Source organism: Chionomys nivalis, chromosome 11 (assembly GCF_950005125.1).
Source record: "Chionomys nivalis chromosome 11, mChiNiv1.1, whole genome shotgun sequence".
Lineage (NCBI taxonomy): Eukaryota > Metazoa > Chordata > Mammalia > Rodentia > Cricetidae > Chionomys > Chionomys nivalis.
The window spans coordinates 20,180,601-20,195,787 of NC_080096.1; the positions used below are offsets into that span (position 1 = coordinate 20,180,601).

Below are 15,187 nucleotides of genomic sequence, written 5' to 3' on the forward strand. Positions count from 1 at the left end.
AAACAAACTTTATTGTCAATCTTGGGAGTGTCAGATGCAATCAAGGTATCACACAGTAGTGGAGATTTGCGCGGCAGGCACTTACCTGGGATGTCTTTGGTAGGAGGCTCTTGTATAAAGGAAGCATCACTACCCTTACTGACCTCTCTTATGGATACTCCCTAAGCATGTTGAACACATCTGGAACGTGGTCTATACACTAATCTGTAAATTCATTGATGACGTTGGTTGTAAAGGTGTTCACATTTTCAGTCTCTCTTCCTTTTTAAATCCTATCATTTCTTGCATAGGCTCAACCGGAAGCCAGCCCAACTCTGAAGCCGAGTCTGCTCCTGAGCATGCACCTAAGCAGCCTTTGGTCCCTCCAAGCAGATCCTCATCCTCTTCTTCCGAAGCAAGTGAAGGGCAAGCAAAGGACATCATGTCTGGCAGCACAGTGAGGTCCCTGTCCTCCATTTCTGGCTCTACCACCACCACGCCTGCTGTCACCACTGCTGCCACAGACGTGACAAAGACTGCTAATTCCTTTGTCACCCCTACCCCAGCCCCCAGGACTCTGCCTGCTGCTCCTGCCAGCACTAACACTACTGTCACTCATACAGCTCCTGCCAAGCAACCCCCAATCCCACCCCCTAAACCAGCTCACAGAAACAGCAACCCTGTCATTGGTAAGTCTTCAGATGTTGTGTTTGGTTTAGTTTTGGACAGTTATTTTATTGAATGACTACTAGATTCTGATTTGATCTGTGAAAGCGTTTTCTAATTCATCTCTTTGAATATTCTCAATATAGAAAAAAGTTTTAGAACCAGGTGGTGGCGGTGCACACCTTTAATCTTAGCACATGGGAGGCAGAGGTAGGCAAATCTCTGTGAGTCTGAGGCCAGCCTGGACTACAAAATAAATTCCAGGTGTGCCACCACCGCCCGGCTAGAATTCACATTTTAAAAAAAGTGTGTGTGGTGGTGCTAGGGAAACAGAGGCAGGTGGACTCTCGGGGTTACAGGTCAGTCAGGCAAGTCTCAGATCTCAGTGAAAGAATATCTTAAAAAACAAGATTAAGGTGGTGGCGCACGCCTTTAATCCCAGCACTCGGGAGGCAGAGGCAGGCGGATCTCTGTGAGTTCGAGACCAGCCTGGTCTACAAGAGCTAGTTCCAGGACAGGCTCCAAAACCACAGAGAAACCCTGTCTCGAAAAACCAAAAAAAAAAAAAACAAGATTAAGACCAGACCAATCTGGTCTACATAGTAAATTCAGGTCAACTTAGTGAGACCCTCTTTCAAGAAAAATAAAGCAATTTACTTCATCAATTAAAAATTAAAATGGACCAGGCAGTGGTGGCGCTTGCCTTTAATCCCAGCACTCGGGAGGCAGAGGCAGGCGGATCTCTGTGAGTTCGAGGAACCAAAAACTACAGAGAAACCCTGTCTCGAAAAATTAAAAAAAAAAAAAAAAAAAAGAGCTAGCTGCAGGATAGGCCTCAAAGCTACAGGAAACCCCGTCTCGAAAAAAAAAAAAAAAGTTAAAATGTTTGCCCGGGTGGTGGTGGTACAAGCCTTTGATCCCACCTCTCAAGAGGCAGAGGCAGCCAGATCTCTGAGTTCAAAGCTAGTCTGGTATACAGACCAAGTTGCAGGACAGCCAGAGCTGTCATTACACAGAGAAACTCTGTCTCTAAAAGCAAAATCAAAGTGCTCGGATATGGTCCTTGTGGTGGTGGTGTCGCACACCTTCAATCCCAGCACTCGGGAGGCAGAAACAACAGGCGGATCTCTGTGAGTTCGAGGCCAGCCTGGTCTGCAGAATGAGTTCCATCACAGCCAGGGCCACACAGAGAAGCCCTATCTTGAAGTCTATCTAGAGACAGTTTTATCCTAGATGGAGCAGCTAACTGTTATTCTTACTTTGCATATCAGGTGCAGCGTTTTCCTAGGCTGTTCTTTTTATTTATTTGTTTGGGGTGAGGTTTTCTGTTTGTTTCTTAATTGTTTTTATTTTGTTTTTCTGACTCGGTCTCATCTCTAGTCCAGTCCTTGAAATCACTTTGTAGCAAGGATGATCTTGAGCTCTTGCTGCTGAGATCGTAGCACATACTACAGTGTCAACATAAAATACCCTCTGTGAAGACCGGTTAGGGTAAGTGAGATGGCAGCCTAGACCAGCTCACTCTTTGAATTTATACATGGAATGAGATCAAGGGCAAATAACATTTTATTTAGGGAAATTTATAGATTCTTTGAGAACATTGGAGAAACTAAAATAAAAGATTCAGATAGACGATTAGAGCTTGTTCATCAAAAGAACGCCTCTTTAATTGATTCACAGGTTAGCTTCCATATGATGTGATGGCCCTCTTCCTCCATAGATCAATGCCTGAGTCATGTGGGCTCTGGGAAGATCAGTAGGGATATGCTGGCATGCTATTGAGTAAGAGTGTCTCATAATCATGTATTGAGGGCACACTATGTGTATCCCTGGGAACATGCTATGGATGGAGGCAAGAGTTGTTCTGCCCTCAAACCCAGAGTGCAACGCAAAGTGAACATGGTGCACAAAGCATTAAGAGGTGTGCTCACTAATTCTAACATGGGTACCCTGGGTACCAGCTAAAGGCCATGCTTGTTTGTAGTGTGATCTTGGGCAAGCTACCTAATGTCTAACTTCTAGTTTTCCTTATGGAAGAAGAAAAAATAAGATGAGACCTTGTTTTCCCTTGTCACCTCAGGTGGTGCTGGTGAGGAAGGCATGAGATAGGTCTGCTGAGGTGGCCCAGTGTTAAAGGTACTTGTCACCAAACTTGACAGCTCAGTTTGATCCTCATGACTTACTTGGTGGAAAAAAAGAACCAGTTACCCCCAAGTTGCTTGTTTTTTTTAGATAGAGTTTCTTTGGTAGCCTTGGCTGTCCTAGAACAAGCTCTGTAGACCAGGCTGACCTCAAACTCACAATGATTTGCCTACCTCTGCCTCCTGAGTGCTGGGATTAAAGGTGTACGTCACCACTGCCCAGCAATTTAAAAGCTTTTTTAAAAAAAACATTAAAAAAAAAAACAGTTTAGTTTCTTTGAAGGGCTTTGTATTTGCCATATAAGTCAAGACTTATTAAATAACTATTGAATTTTATTAAACAATATATAATACAAAGCTAAGATATTAAGGTGTCATCATTTAACTGGGTAATGAAAGAATGCCCTAGAAATTGGGGTGCTTTTGGTTTTAATTTATTATGTGTGTGTATGTGTGTGTGTGTACATGCTGTGTGTGAGTGCCAATACGCACACATCACAGAGCACTGTGGAGCTCGAAAGGCAGCTTTCAGGAATTGCTGCTCACCTTCCACTGTGAGTTAAGGATCAAACTCAGGCCATCAGGCTTGGAGGTATGTGCCCTTACCTACTGAGCCATCCTGTTCACCCAGGTTGGGGTTTTAAGACCAAATTTTGTAAAGTGTTGTTCTCTCCTCCCCATCCCCAGCTACACAGAGAAGACAGTCTTGCTATTTAGCCCTGATTGACCTGGAGCTAGGTATGCAGAGAAGTCTGGTCGTGGGCTTGTGCTGCTCTTCCTGAGAGCGCTGGAGAGATGACACAGCAGTTAAGAGTACTGACTGCTCTTCCAGAGGACCTAGATTCGGTTCCCAGCACCCACGTGGCAGCTCACAACTGCCTGTAACTCTAGTTTCAGGGGATCTATTGCCTTCTTTCTGGCCTCTGAAGACACTAGTCCAGGTACATTATAAGATGCACAGACATACATGTAGGCACAACACTCATATACATAAAATAAAAAATAAAAAAAGACAATTTTTTTTTTTTAGACATGGTTTCCCTATGTAGGCCTGGCTATCCTGGAAATAGCTCTGTAGACCAGGCTAGCCTTGAACTGACAGAGATCCCATTGCTTCTGCCTTCCGGGCACTGTTTAAAAGTCATTTACTACCACTGCCCAGTTACAAACAAGTTTTTAATAAGTTTTTTTTTCTGGATTTATTCTGTTTATTCCATCAGCTCAGAGAGTTGTCATATGTATCATCATAGTAATTAAATGTTAATCATCATATTAACATTCTCACAGCTCTACTACTCATTAGATCTTCTACCTGGAGAAATACCAAGTTTCTTTCAGGTATTTAAGAAATTATAAATTTCAGGGCTGGAGAGATGCCTCAGTGATTAAGAGCATTACCTGCTTTTCCAAAGGCCCTGAGTTCAATTCCCAGCAACCACATGGTGGCTCACAACCATCTGTAATGGGGTCTGGTGCCCTCTTCTGGCCTGCAGGCATACACGCAGACAGAATATTATATATGCAATAAATAAATAAATATTTATTTAAAAAGAAATTATGAATTTGAAAGCCATTAAATTATATAATTTGCCTGAAAGCTTAGTTCTGACCTCAACTCTGGCCTAGATCTTCTGTGCATTGTAAGGCTGTGTTAACAATGTGTTGCTCTCTTCTTCCCAGCTGAACTGTCCCAAGCAATGAACAGTGGTACACTGTTGCCGAAACCGTCCCCACCCTTACCACCCAAGAGAGGCATTCCGTCAGCCTTGGGACCCACCTCAGAGCCTGCTGCTTCACCCACAACAAAAACAGCAAGTGATCAAAGAGAAAAAACTGTCTCTGTGTGGGAACCACCGCTGATGATCCCGCCGTCCTCCCCATCGCCCCCGCTGCCTACCCACATACCTCCAGAGCCACCACGGTCCCCATCGTTCCCTGCTAAGACTTTTCAAATTGTGTCAGAAGTTGAGTTTTCCCCTCCTTTAGATCTATCCCAGGACCTTTCCCAGCAGGAATATCAGAAAAAGGAAGTCCCCAAGAAGATACAGGACCAGAGTTTTGGGGAGCCCCATGTACCCTCCAGGCTGCCCCCACTCCCACTGCATATCCGAATTCAGCAGGCCCTTACTAGCCCCCTTCCCGTGACTCCTCCCTTGGAAGGCGCTCACAGAGCTCATTCCCTGCTGTTTGAGAGCAGTGACAGCTTCTCTGAGGACAGTGGTACCCTGGGGCGGACCAGGTCACTTCCCATCACGATTGAGATGCTTAAAGTGTGAGTGTTCATTGCCTGCCTCCTGTTCCTGTGCTTAGTGTACATAGCCCACATGGGAGGCAGCCTCAGAAAACATGGGCAAATTAAAGCTCAAGAAATGCCCTGCAAGGAGTGTTAGTTCTAGAAACAGCTTTTTACCCTGTTGACTTCTCTCAACTTGTGTTTTTGTAAATGGATTTTTATGATGATTTTTGTGTTGACACCAAAAGTACCTGTTTGTAGATGTGAATATTGACACTATAAGTTTTACATGATATACATGTATAACACATGGTGCTTCAGAACTTTTGCTGATAATGAAGAAGCCCTGGGTTATCACATCTCTCCAAGTCCTGGCTTGTCACTCAGCCTCTCTTGTTTAGTATCTCTAACCTAAATAAGGGGAGTGTCTACTCTAAAGACTTCTGTGAATGAAATTAGGCAAATTCTGAAATGTATCAGTATCTACTAAGAAACAGTGAAGGATTTGAACACAGTGCTTTTTAGATTCATGAATACTAAAAAGCTTCTTGGGAAGAATGTTAATGATTTGTTTGTTTATTTATAACTACTTTTATTTATATACTTTATGTGTATGGGTATTTTGTCTGAGGGTATCCATTACCCATTATAGATGGCTGTGAGCAACCATGTGGTTGCTGAGAATTGAACTCAGGATCTCTGGAAGATCACCAGTGATCTTAACCTCTGAGCCGTTGCTCTAGCCCCGAAGAATGTTAATAATGTCAAGACAGGGATGCTGTGTCTTCTACTTTCTGTGTTTCCATCCTTCTGAAAAGCCTCATTGTTTCTGAAAGGCAAAACAATATTATGTTCATTTGTTAGTCCAGATGATGATGAAGAAGAGCAGGCCTGCCCGTTGGCACTTGCTGAAGATATGACACCTACCTCGGGCACTCCTAGACTACCACCGTGTCTGCAAGAGGAAGGGAAGGAGAGTGACTCCGATTCAGAGGGCCCCGTTCAGTATCGAGATGAAGAAGATGAAGATGATGAAGATGAAAGCCATCAGAGTAAGAAACAGGGGAAGTGTGAACGTTCTTTTGTTTGTCGTGCTGGGGGCTGGGCACCACACATGCCAGGCAAACACTCTGTCCGTGAGCTAGATCCCCAGCAAGTGCGAAAACAGGTATCCTGTTCCCTGGAGTCCTCTGGCTGTTGGAGGCCGGTGTGAAGGACTCTGCCTCCCTTTTAGCGTGCCTCAGTTGAAGGAAGCCATGAGAGGGAGTCACATTGACAGAATCATTTGGATTTATTTTTTTTAATTTTGAGATAAACTGTGTAGCCTTGATTAGCCTGGAATTCACTATGTAGACCAGGGTGGCCTTGAACTCACAGACATCTATCTGCCTCTGCCTTCTTAGTGCTAGGACTAAAGGTGTGTGCCATCGTCATTCAGATTCTTGGTTTATATTTTAGATCTGCTTCCCCAGAGACCAGTGGTATAGTTCAGTTGTGAAGCTTGTGCTAAGCACAGAGCCTGGATTCAGTGCTCAGTACAAAAATAAAAAAAGTGAAAACCGCCGGGCGGTGGTGGCGCACGCCTTTAATCCCAGCACTCGGGAGGCAGAAGCAGGCGGATCTCTGTGAGTTCAAGGCCAGCCTGGTCTACAAGAGCTAGTTCCAGGACAGGCTCCAAAAACCACAGAGAAACCCTGTCTCGAAAAACAAAAAAAAAAAAAGTGAAAACCAAAACCATTCACCTTGAAGATAGAGGCTAAGAATTATAGAGAAAGACTGGAACAGAGATTACACTGAAGAGTGAGGTAAGATGCTGGAGAACGAGCTGGCTCAGCAGTTAAGAATGGATACTATTCTTGCAGAAGACCTGGGTTTGCTTCCCAGCACCCATGTTGGGTAGCTCACAACCACCTGTGACTCCCAACTCCAGGGGATCCGATACCTCTGGCCTCTGAGGGAACCTGCACTCAGTGTGCCCATACCTCCACACAGATAGAAACACACATATGTCATTAAAAAAATCTTAAAGGAAGCCGGGCGGTGGTGGCGCACGCCTTTAATCCCAGCACTCGGGAGGCAGAGGCAGGCGGATCTCTGTGAGTTCGAGACCAGCCTGGTCTACAAGAGCTAGTTCCAGGACAGGGCTCCAAAACCACAGAGAAACCCTGTCTCGAAAAACCAAAAAAAAAAAAAAAAAAAAAAAAAAAAATCTTAAAGGAAAGACTTAAATAAAAGAGATAAATGATGGTTTTTCTTAATATAATGGACTTCTTGATAATCTAAACTAAAAAGTGTGTTTTCCTGGATGTGGTAGGTTACACATTTAACCATAGCATTTGAGAGTCTAAAGCAAAAGGATTACATTAGTTAGAACATAGCCCGAACTGCTAAATTAGCTCAAAAACCAAAAAAGGGTTCTGGAGAGATGGGGCAGGGAAGGGGAGTGTGGGAGTGTCAGCTACATGAAACCTGTCTCCAAACAGCAAAGAAAGCAAGGGTAGGAAGAGAATGATGATTCTAGTCCACTTTCTAAGGGGCAGAGGTAAGAGATTGTGACCTCGGGAGTTTGAGCACAGCCTGGCAACATAGCAAAACTCTCTCTCTAAACAGTGATGAAGAGATGACAAGATGTACTAATATAAAAGCTTTCATGTTTTAAGTCAGAGGACTGTCCCAGAGCAGGCTAGATTCCATCTTTAGAAACTCTCACTGTCAGGGCGGTGGTGCACACGCCTTTATTTCCAGCATTTAGGAGGCAGAGACAGGAAGATCTTTGTAAGTTCGAGACCAGGCTGGTCTAGAATGCAAGTTCCAGGACAGTCAGGACTGTTACACAGAGAAACCCTGTCTTGAAAAACAAACAAAATAAAATAAAATAATAAGGGAACTATAAAAGTGGCTCAGTGGTTAAGAGTAATGACTGCTCTTACAGAGGACCCGGGTTCATTTCACAGCACCTACCTGGCAGCTCACAACTGTCTGTAACTCTAGTTCCAAGGAATCTGATACCCTGACAAATGTGCACATAAAATAAAAAAATAAAACTTGGGCAGTGGTGGTGCACACTTTTAATACCAGCACTCAGAAAGCAGAGGCAGGTGGATCTCTGTGAGTCAAGGCCAGCCTGGTCTACAATAGTTAGTTCCAGGACAGGCTCCAAAGCTTCAGAGAAACCCCGTCTCGAGAAACAAAAAAAGTAGATAAATAAATAAATAAAATTAAAATAAAAAATTAATTCTCACTAATGAGGAAAGTGTAGAGTGATGTGTATCCTTTATCTGACTCATTTTATTTTGCTGAAAATTATCTTTAAATGCCTTAATGTCTTATGTTGTTCCTTCCTCTGAGTTTGGCTGGATCATTCAAAGCCAGATGGGCTGCTGGGAATTGTATCGCTCTTGCGTGGTTCACATGAGCCTTTGTACCTTAGCATTTTTTTTCCCTATGTAAAGGTGCTCTGGCCAACAGAGTGAAGAGGAAAGACACGCTGGCAATGAAGCTGAGCAGCAGACCCAGTGAGCCAGAGTTGAACATGAATTCCTGGCCTCGTAAAAGCAAGGAGGAGTGGAATGAAATACGGCACCAGATTGGGAACACGCTGATCCGGTATGCCTTTGCATTTGGGTTTGTGTGTGTCAGACCCTTGGAAAAGAAAGCATTCGCCGGGCGATGGTGGCGCACGCCTTTAATCCCAGCACTCGGGAGGCAGAGGTAGGCGGATCTCTGTGAGTTCGAGACCAGCCTGGTCTACAAGAGCTAGTTCCAGGACAGGCTCCAAAGCCACAGAGAAACCCTGTCTCGAAAAACCAAAAAAAAAAAAAAAAAAAAAAAAGAAAGCATTCATCTGTCTTTTAAAAGAATAATTTTTAACAGTGTGTGTTCAACAGGTGGAGTTCTCTAAGCTTTAGGAGATGGGGAACATCAGAGATGACATTGGGAGCTTTCAGCCATCACATAACACAGGAGGCTCAGACAGGTTGCTAAAGAAGTCAGGCTGGTTTCCAGGACATGCAGATTCCTGTGTGACTTATCCGATTGCTGAACCATGAAATGCCAACCTAACTCATCATACCTGTATTTTTTTTTTAAATAAGTACCATGTAGCTACTTCTTTTCAAAAAGTTAGTATATTTTTCAAGTCAGCTGGAGTCAAAAAGGAGGGAAGTGGAGTGCAGGCCAAGCTCTTGTTTATGCAATGAGCATATTTGTGTGTGGACAGATGTTTACATGGCATAGACACTTCTCCCGTCTAAAAGGGATAAAAGAAGAAAAAACTCTTCTCCCTACAAGAAAAGTTAACTGAGGGCGTCCATCACTTAAGACCCAGCCTTCTTTCCTACTATAAACATCTAGCTTTTCTTTCTTGGTTTTTTTTTTTTTAATTTAAATTTATTTTATGTGTGTTGGTGTAAAGGTGTCAGATCCCCTGGAACTGGGGTTACAGTTGTGAGCTGCCATGAGGGTGCTGGGAATGGAACCCAAGTCCTCTGGAAGAGCAGCCATCTCTCCAGCTCCACTTTCCTTGTACACAGACTGTGTATTCATTCTGCATCTAGAAACAAGGCAGGCCCTTTGTATACTCTGGCATTCGGGGTGCTAAAGTCATTATCTCATACTGTGTATCAGTTACTTTAGAGGGGGATAGATAGACCCATTTCAAACAAGAAAAGTTGTGAGAAAATACACCATTTACCTAGATGTATTAGTGTGTACTGTTTGCCTTACTGATTATTGTGTACAGTGCCAATATGCACGTACTTTGGGTTTTTGGGGTTTTTTTGTTTGTTTGTTTGTTTGTTTCTTTTTTTTCCCCAAGACAGGGTTTCTCTGTGTAGCTTTGGCTTTCCTGGAACTCACTCTGTAGACCAGGCTGGCCTCGAGCTCACAGAGATCCACCTGCCTCTGCTTCCTGAGTCCTGGTTTTAAAGGTGTGCATCACCATACCCTGCTCCATACTTATTTTTTTTTTCTAGACCCTTTCAGAACACAGTGTAAGCTGTGTAGAATGTCTCCCACTGTGACTTCAGCACTTTGGAGACTGAATGTTGCTAGAATATTGCTGGTTCCAAGTTAATCTGGGCCATATAATGAGATTCTCAAACATTCATGATCTTTTTTTTGTATTGTTTAGACTGGTTCTCATTGTAGTTCAGGCTGACCTCAAATTCTCTATGTAACCCAGCCTGGCCTTGAATTTCAGAATCTTCCTGTCTTAGTCTATCAAGTGCTAGGATTACAGGTATATGCACACTAACACATACAGCTGATCTCATAGCTCTGACTAGTCTTGAACTCACAGAGATCCACCTGCCTCTGCTGAGTACTGGAATTAAAGACATGCGCCACCATACCTGGCTCAGGGACTCTACTCCAAAGTACTTCAGCACAGTCTTCTATGAAGAAGGACATTCTCTTATCCCACATCACACTTACAAATTCTTTACAAAAAGAAAAAAAACTAGTATTAATGTAGTATTTTTATCTATACTATCCATATTCAATTTTATTTATATGTATCTATTTATTTTTGAGACAGGGTCTCGTGTAGCCCAAGCTACTCTCAGACTCACTGTGGACCTGAGGATGGGTTTGAAGTCTCCATTCTCCCACCTCCACTTCCCAAGTATTAGAGTTATTGATATATACCACCATTACTTCATAGTTGTTTTGTTTTCCAAAACAGGTTTCTCTGTGTAGCCCTGGCTGTTCTGGAACTCACTCTGTAGACCAAACTGGCCTCAAACTCACAGAGATCCACCTGCCTCTACCTCCTCAGTGCTGGGATTAAAGGTGTATACCACTTCCTGGCCTAACCCATAATATTTTTTTTTTTCGAGACAGGGTTTCTCTGTGGTTTTGGAGCCTGTCCTGGAACTAGCTCTTGTAGACCAGGCTGGTCTCGAACTCACAGAGATCCGCCTGCCTCTGCCTCCCGAGTGCTGGGATTAAAGGCGTGTGCCACCACCGCCTGGCTCCATAATATTTTTAATAGCAGGGTTTTGTGCTCTAAAGTCTAAATTCCAGTCTGATCTAATACGTGAAATCTAGTTGCCCTGTCTCTTTGGTTTGCTTTAATCTGAAAATTATTCTTAGCCATTTTATTCTAAAGGTTTAATAATTGTGTGTGCATGTGTGTGTGTGTATGTTGGTATACATGCATGTGCATGCATGAGTGAAGTGCCCTCAGAGACTAGAGGGGTATAGGATCCCCTGGAACTGGAGTTACAGTTGTGAGCCGCTTTATGTGTGTTTTGAAAATCAAACTTGGGTCCCCTAGAAGAATATTGTACTTTTAACCGCTGAGTCATCTCTCTAGGCCCCCATCGTCTTTGTATTTTTTTTCCCCCGAAGAACATACTCACCATCAGGAGGCAGAAGCAATCAGATCTCAGTGAGTTCAAGGCCATCCTGGTTTACAGAGTAAGCTCAGTACAGCCAAGGCTGCATAGAGAGAGGCAGTCTTAACAGCAACAAACAGAAAAAGAACATGGTTACTTATTTTGTAGAATGCAACTAAATTTGAATCTGTCTGGTTTCTCATGATGAGATTTCAGTTACTCGTCATCTATTTTTCTTTTCTACTTATGTCTTAGTGTGCATAGTAGTGTGTGTGCACACATGAGCATATATCAAAGTGTTTGGATATGTGTGTGTACACCTTTGCATGCATCCGTGTATATACAGAGTGTTTGTATATATGTGTGCACAATTTGTATGAGAAACAATGTGTGTGTGTTTGTGGCAGAGAGTGTGTATGCGGGAAAGTGGAAGGGGAGAAGTGTGCTTCGCCCATGTGTACACATACAGAGGCCACAGAGAAGTCATTCAGTGTCTTTCTCTGTCATTCTCAACCTTATTATTTGAGGCAGGGTCTCTCATTGAACATGCCAGTTTGATTAATGGCTGACCAGAGAGCCTCCAGACCCACCTCTCTCCTCCTCTCAATGCAGGGCTCGCAGCCGCCTGCTGGCATACCCATGGGTACTAGACTTTAGGTCCTTAAGCTTACACAGCAAGCACTTTACCCACTGAGTCAGGGTCTCACTATATAGCCCCGGTTGACCTGGAACTTGTTATGTAGATCAAGCTAGCCTTGAACTCACAGACATCCACTTGCCTCCATATCCCTAATGCTAGGATTAAAGACATGTGCCACCATGACTGGCTCTACCATCTATCAAATTGTGATTTGCAAAGATTTTTTTCTCTCCCTATAGTATAAAAATAAACACGTGTTTATTATAGTAATAGTTAGAAAATTACAGGAAAAAGAAAACCTAAGGGCTAACAAGATGGTTTAGTGTGTAAAGGTGCTTGCCACCAAGCTCTGCAACTTGAATTAACTCCTGGAACCCATGTATGAGAAGGAGAGAATCCACTCCCATGAGTTTTCAATGGCCACACCTATGTGTTCTGGTCACGGGTGTGCCTCCTTCCTCCTAGCACACGTCCAGATGCACAAACACACACAAAAGTAAATGTGATTAACATTTTAAAAGAAAAAGCCTGGTACACACCTTTAACCCCCACCCAGAAGGCAGAGGCGGGTGGATCTCTGCAGTCCCAGCCAGGACTACACAGAGAAACCCCATCTCAAAAGAAAGAAAGAAGAGAAAAAGAAAAAAGAAAATGTTAATTGCTCATAATCCTATGCCTTATAAAATAGGGTTGACCAACTTCTCTAAAGGACTGAAAACAAGTATTTCAGTTGGGTGTGGTAGTTTCACCAGAAACAGTGAGCTCGCGTTCAAGACCACCTGCAGGTACATAATGAGTTTGAGGATAATCTAGGACTACCTGAGGCCCCTCCTCAAAAAAATGAGAGAAAACGTTTATGATTTCAAGCCACATACATTCCCTTTTCTGAATTTTGGTTTATAGTTTGTTGACTTTTTGAGATCGGGTTTCATGGCACTTAGGATGAGGTTACAGGTATGTGCCACCATGCCTGGCTACAGGCTCTTTGCTTCCTGTGGTGCCAGGGATAGAGCACAGGATCTCTAGCTTTGGAGCCTATCCTGGAACTAGCTTTTGTTCCAGGACAGGCTCCAAAACCACAGAGAAACCCTGTCTCAAAAAAAAAAAAAAAACCTTTCAGGAATCCACTTGCCTCTGCCTTCTGAGTGCTAGGATAAAAGACTCAGACCACCACCAGCGACCAAATATATAGTCTTTGTCCTTACGTCTAATGTTCACTGTGTAACTGATACAATTAACAGAGCCCTGTTAGTTAGTGTTCACCTCTGGTGTTTTGTTCCTCTAATTAATTCTAGTCAATGGTTCTCACACTTAAGCATTCATTTGGCAGGCTCAACTTACCTGGCAAGCTTGTTTAAAAGCAAATTGTTGAGTTCCACCCAGAGTTTTTGCTTCAGGGCGGGCGGTGCCTGGGTTGTATTTCTTGTTTGTTCATAATACTGATCCTGGGGCCACTTTGAAAGTCAGGATTCTATGAGTTCCCACCAGTGTGCTCACTGCAAAAGTTCTGGGGATTATAGTGTAAACTCTTTTGTGGTTGTTTTGTGAAAGTCTCATGCTGTGGCCTAAGCTAGCCTGGAACTCACTCTGTAGCTGAAGCTGGCCTTGCACCTATGGCAACCTTCCTGCCTCAGCCTCCCATGTGCTGGGACTTGAGATCTTAGTGACTCTGCTCAGCAGTGCAGGTCCTGCCTCACCTCTGTCTCTGCTCTTGTCAATAATGTAAAATAGCTGGGTGGTGGTGGTGCACGCCTTTAGTCCCAATACTCGAGAGGTAGAGGCAGGTGGATCTCTGTGAGTTCGAGGCCAGCCTGGTCTACAGATTGAGTTCCAGGACAGGCTCCAAAACTGCAGAGAAACCCTGTCTTGAAGGAGGGAGGGAGGGAGGGAGGGAGGGAGGGAGGGAGGGAGGGAGGGAGGGAGGGAGGGAGGGAGGGAGGGAGGGAGGGATATAGAATAACTAGTGCTGTGGAATGATTTTTCTGTACACTGTGACTATGCATTCCTTTCATTGGTTAATAATAAAAGTGATTTGACCAATAGGCAGGCCCAATAAGGTTAGGTGAAACAATCAAACTGAGAACTCAAATGAGGAGGGGTAGAGTCAGGAGAGATGCCAGCCAGCCACCAAAGGAGCAAAATGTATTATAGCACAGGTAAAGCTAGGAGACACGTAACGAAACATAGATTAATAGAAATGGGTTGATTTAAAGATAAGAGCTGCCGGGTGGTGGTGGCGCACACCTTTAATCCCAGCACTCAGGAGGCAGAGGCAGGCAGATCTCTGTAAGTTCGAGGCCATCCTGGTCTATAAGAGCAAGTTCCAGATAGGCTCCAAAGCTACAGAGAAACCCTGTCTTGAAACCGCCCCCCACACACAAAAAGAGAAAATTTTTAAAAATAAATAAATAATAAAGGTGAGAGCTAGTTAGTAATAAGCCTGAGATCTTCGGCCAAGCATTTTATAGTTAATATTAACCCCTGAGTGATTATTGAGTAGCAACTGTGGGATGGGTCAGAGCAGAGAAACCACCGTTTACAAATTAGTGTGTTCATAGTCACAGATGTAACCTTTCCTCTTAAATAGCTGCCCTTCCTGAGAGAGTCATCTCTCCCTGTGTCTGTTCGTGTAAAGGACATTATTGTTGCCTTACTCTTAATGTTGCAGCCAGATGGGATAATGAGTACCTGGAATCCCAACACTCAGGAGACTGATGCAAGAATATTACTTCAAGTTTCAGACCACCTTGATTTACAGTGGGAAACCCTGTTTCCAAAAAATAAAATAACATATATTTGGCCATCAGGTATATTTTATAACACTCAGCATTTGGCCAGGTGTGTGCACCTTTAATCCTGTTACTTGGAAGGCAGAGGCAGATGAATCTTTAAGTTTGATACCAACCTGGTCTACACAGTAAGTTCTAGGACAGTCAGGGCTACACAGTGAGACCATGTCTCAAAACAAAAATATGTTCAGGGGGGCTGGAGAGATGGCTCAGTGGTTAAGAGCATTGCCTGCTCTTCCAAAGGTCCTGAGTTCAATTCCCGGCAACCACATGGTGGCTCACAACCACCTGTAATGAGATCTGGTGACCTCTTCTGGCCTGCAGACATACACACAGATAGAATATTGTATACATAATAAATAAATAAATATAAAAAAAATATGTTCAGCACTTGGGAGGCA

At 43.6% G+C, this 15,187-nt stretch overlaps 1 protein-coding gene across 3 annotated transcripts in view; it reads left to right on the forward strand.

Moving 5' to 3' along the window:
* Nucleotides 1-15,187, forward strand: part of Phactr4 (phosphatase and actin regulator 4) — a 78,385-nt gene that overhangs the window by 49,970 nt on the left and 13,228 nt on the right. For all 3 annotated transcript variants that reach the window (XM_057784838.1, XM_057784837.1, XM_057784839.1), the window contains 4 exons: nt 291-668; nt 4,467-5,058; nt 5,884-6,071; nt 8,472-8,625. In XM_057784838.1, coding sequence (XP_057640821.1) covers nt 291-668; nt 4,467-5,058; nt 5,884-6,071; nt 8,472-8,625 — 1,312 coding nt within the window. The remainder of the gene's footprint in view (nt 1-290; nt 669-4,466; nt 5,059-5,883; nt 6,072-8,471; nt 8,626-15,187) is intronic.